This window comes from Phalaenopsis equestris, unplaced genomic scaffold (assembly GCF_001263595.1).
Source record: "Phalaenopsis equestris unplaced genomic scaffold, ASM126359v1 Scaffold000552, whole genome shotgun sequence".
In the NCBI taxonomy this organism is placed as follows: Eukaryota; Viridiplantae; Streptophyta; class Magnoliopsida; order Asparagales; family Orchidaceae; genus Phalaenopsis; species Phalaenopsis equestris.
Window position 1 is genome coordinate 1695166 of NW_018164992.1, and position 4053 is coordinate 1699218.

General features: G+C 35.5%; 1 protein-coding gene across 2 annotated transcripts; it reads right to left on the minus strand.

Annotated features, from left to right (window-relative positions):
- Positions 1–297: 297 nt before the first annotated feature.
- LOC110029224 (cyclin-A3-1-like) lies at positions 298–3735 on the minus strand. 2 transcript variants are annotated; one of them, XM_020731409.1, is made up of 8 exons: positions 2996–3735; positions 2698–2930; positions 2540–2615; positions 2363–2439; positions 2230–2260; positions 1211–1360; positions 992–1126; positions 298–649 (listed from the first exon to the last, which is right to left on the minus strand). In XM_020731409.1, exons 1-8 carry the CDS (start codon positions 3296–3298, stop codon positions 569–571), a joined length of 1086 nt encoding a protein of 361 aa, XP_020587068.1. In that variant the 5' UTR covers positions 3299–3735; the 3' UTR covers positions 298–568. The 2 variants fall into 2 exon arrangements, with proteins under 2 accessions (XP_020587068.1, XP_020587067.1); XM_020731408.1 differs by having other exon boundaries at positions 2230–2263; positions 2996–3733.
- Between the last annotated feature and the right edge of the window lie 318 nt (positions 3736–4053).

The following is a 4053-nucleotide window of genomic DNA, read 5'->3' on the forward strand; positions in this document are numbered from 1 at the left end:
TATCAAAAACTCAAGAAGATGGTCGGACTCGAACGATCGTAATTAAGAATTCTTCAGCTTCATCCCATAGCTTGCAACCTCCTCTAAAAGTGTTGTCTTACAACTTATGTGCAAGGAAATTCCAAAACTAACACGCTTTTAAGGGCTATATGGTAAGAACTTATATGGTTTTTAATGCAGTAGGGCTATATATGCAAATACCAAACTTTAGGTGGTAGATATAAACAATGCAAAATCACTCTTTTCATCTGAAAACGAAAAGTAAAATTGAACTTTATTGACAGAATTGAACCCCTAACATATAAAATTGCAGAACTTTAACTTTCTGAATTCTAAAATAATTTCCTGTTTCTGAAACAAGTCTACAAAATTTCTCTACCAACTTCAAACTAAACAAATATCCAAATTATATCCACTTTCAAGTTGGTGATATTTCAAATTACAACTCAAACCCCGGCTGAATCAAAAGGCCTCATGATGAGTTTTGCAGAGCAGAGATCCAAAACTCCATGAATATACCAAAAGAGGTACCTTCACCAAGGTTTTCACCGCTGTACAGCCAAAGTTCTCACAAAACTTGCGCTCCAAAATCCTCTAGAAATGTTGCAGGTATTACAGGAGGAGGAACCATGGAAGACACAAATTTGAACTGTTTCAATGCACAAAATAAAGCAAAATTAGACTTTTTTTTCCATGGAAGATTTACATACATGCATACCACTCAATTCCTGTGCATTTGAATATCTGACACAAACTTAAAGTTTTTACATATATGCAGCCTTAGACCCATCTAATAGCCTCTCGCAGACCTATAACTTTTAACGTGAATGAATGATTTGGGTAGTGTAAATAAGAAAAAAACAAACTTTAGATGTGGATATGTAATATATAAGAATTTGGTGATATTTATGTAAAAGTCCCCCTTTTTATATATAATAAGGTAATAAACACATATCAAAGGAATCAATTTTGCACAAATACAGTGTCTTACTCGATGCTGTTTGTATTTTTCTCTGACAGCCACTAAATTAGATCCTCTTCTGTTCATCTGCAAATCATGGATTAAATGGATGCATTCCTTCAACTCTGACACCTTATAACCGGTACACTGTCGCAACTTTTTGCTCTGCAATTTTTTTTTTTAAAAAGCATAATTAACATAGTTGCAAAAGATATGCAAATATATATTTTACAGCTTCAATGAATTTACCCATGGAGGATTTTCCTGGCTGATGGTGAATCTTGCAACAAAAACAGCTGAAGCAGCCACAACTGATGGAAGAAATTGAACACATTTGTAATCTAGTAAGCTTAACTCTCCAAGATATGATCCCATGAACTCTAACAAAAGGCTTGGATACTGTATAAATAAGGTGAAGTTCATGTTAAACTTTAGTATAGAACATAAGATTTCTAATTCATAATTGAGACATTTACATTCATTCCACAATTCTTATGTATTTACATGCATAACTCCGAAACATTCATATTAATATCTATAACACTCAAATCTTTAACATCACATCAAAAAATGCCACTATCGATACCTTTTTAAAAGAAAAATGCATATTTTCATGAAAAGTTTGACACATAAGTGTTAAAAGGTCAAGTATAGTTAGAAGTTAGTATAGAACATTAGAATTGTAATACATAATTGAGACATTTACATTCATACGACACTATTCTTATGTGTTTACATGTGTAACACCTAAACATTTATATTTACATCCATAAAACTCAATTTTTTAACATCAAATAAAAAATGGTGCCATCACTGATTCACTGTCTTTTTAAAGAAAAAATATTACCTCAGGAGTACTGATGCATCAGTACTCCAATGAGGGGGTGCCACGTAGGCACCACGGTGGGACCATTGCTTACGTGGCACCCCCTCATTGGAGTACTGATGCATCAGTACTCCTGAGGTAATATTTTTTCTTTATTTGGGAAAAGTGAAATGCAAATTTAGAATCAAAAGTTTATGACACATAAGTGTTACATACCTAACACCTAAACATTCATACTTACATCCATGCCACTCAAATCTTTAACAAAGCATCAAAAATACCACCATCACTATCCTTTTAAAATTGAAATGCAACTTTTCATGCAAAAAATTATGATGAGTGTTATAAGCATAAATATAAAAACTTGGGGAGTTAAATTTGTAAATATATAAGAATTGTGCGGTAATTATGTAAATTGCCATAAATTTGACTAAAAGCTTACTTCGCCATCTTCATGGCCGGCCTTCAAGAATCTCCTTCAACAAAAGAAATTTAGCTTCAATCAGATCAAAGAGCACTTGAAAAGAAAAAAAAATGAAATCCTTGATCTTATAAAAATTTGAGCAAGTCCTTACCTCAGAAAAGTTTTGACAGTAGGATTGCCCATTTCAAAGTTGAGAAATTTAAGAATATCGCTTTCCATCTCAACAACCTAATCAATAACATAAAAAAATTCATCCAAAACTGTCAGATTGAACAACTGAAACTTAAAAAAAAATTGAAAAAAAAGGTAATTTACAGAGAAAACCAACCTGTCTCTTGGTGTATGTATTATCTGTTATATAGCAAAAATCCTCAACATGTGGAGGACTAATTTCTTCATACTTTCTGTAACACATAAAAGAGAATATAAAAAAACCAGATCAAAACCACATTACAACTAAAAAAAAAAGGAGAGATTGAAACTCACGAGGCAATGAGCATGGCTGAAACCCCAATAAGCTGAAGCTTCTGCCTGCTAACAGAATTAAATGATAGATACCGATCAATGTATGAAACAGTGAGATACAAAGTATCCGAAACCAATTTATACTCCTCTGCAACTTCCACCAACCAATCAACCAAAATTCCTCTCATATTAGGGTTCACATCCGTCTGACTTCGCTCAATATACCCCGCCATTGGTCTCCTCTTTGCCTCAACCTACATATAATCCCCAATTCAAAACCCACTTCAAATTCATCAAAAACCTAGAATCAGAAACCCACCTCCATGGATCGAAGATAGCGATAGATATCCAAAGCGTAATTAGGGCATAACTGAGGATCATCCGATTCATCTCTCCCCACGTTTACGTCGCCCGCTTTGCCACCCTTCTTTGATTTCAACTTTGATTTCGAGATAACGAGATTAGGTGAAGATGAATCTGATAAAGCATTCGAGAGTTTCGGAAGTTCGGCAAGAGCCACCCTTTTCCTCTTCGCTGGCCGCCGCTCGGCGGCGGCGACCGAAGCGTTTGCCCTCTTCGCAGCAGCGCGAGTGAGGCGGGAGCAGTTCTCCTTATCCGCCATTGCACCTCTGCTTTTGATTCTACAGAGAGAAAATGAGGAAGCTGTAGAGAGAGAGAGAGAGGTGAATGTTCGGGGGAGAAGAGGGGCATTGAGCTTTGTAGAGAAATTTCTGGTTTTTTTTTGAATGAGCGGAGAGTTCGAAATGAGAGGGAAAAAGAAAAGAGAAAATAAAAAAAAAGGCCGCGCGCGGTTTAGGATTTGGTTCGGTTTTTTTATTTGAATCCGGTTCGAGAATTTGAGGTTTGAAATCGGGCAGCGGGCAGAATGGAAAAATAGGAGGGGAGGTGATGAGAACACGTGGAGATAATGGACGGTTTGTAACGAGTTGGATAACGAATTCGTTCGACTGAGATTGAATTTGTGGTTGGGGCGCGAGGATTTGGAATTTGGGGAGATTTGGTGGAAGTAAGGAGGGCGGAAGCCAAATTTTTGTGGGAAGGAGAATATGGCAGTTTGATGAATGGAATATTTTAATTTATTATTTACATATTACTTTTATGGCAAAAAAAAAAAAGATATAATTTTTATTGTTGTTTATTTAAGATGAGCTCATGCCCTACTGTGGATTTGAACTTAGCTCGAAGATCGATAATCGCTCGAAAATAATTTAAACTTTAGCTTGAATTAAGATCAGAGTGATAGAATTGAGCAGAACTATGAGCCAAAACTTTAGATGTGATTTTTTTTCGAGCCTGTTTTGAGCTATACACGAGTCAGATGGAGTTGGGTCGAGATCTGCTTGAAATATTTTTTAT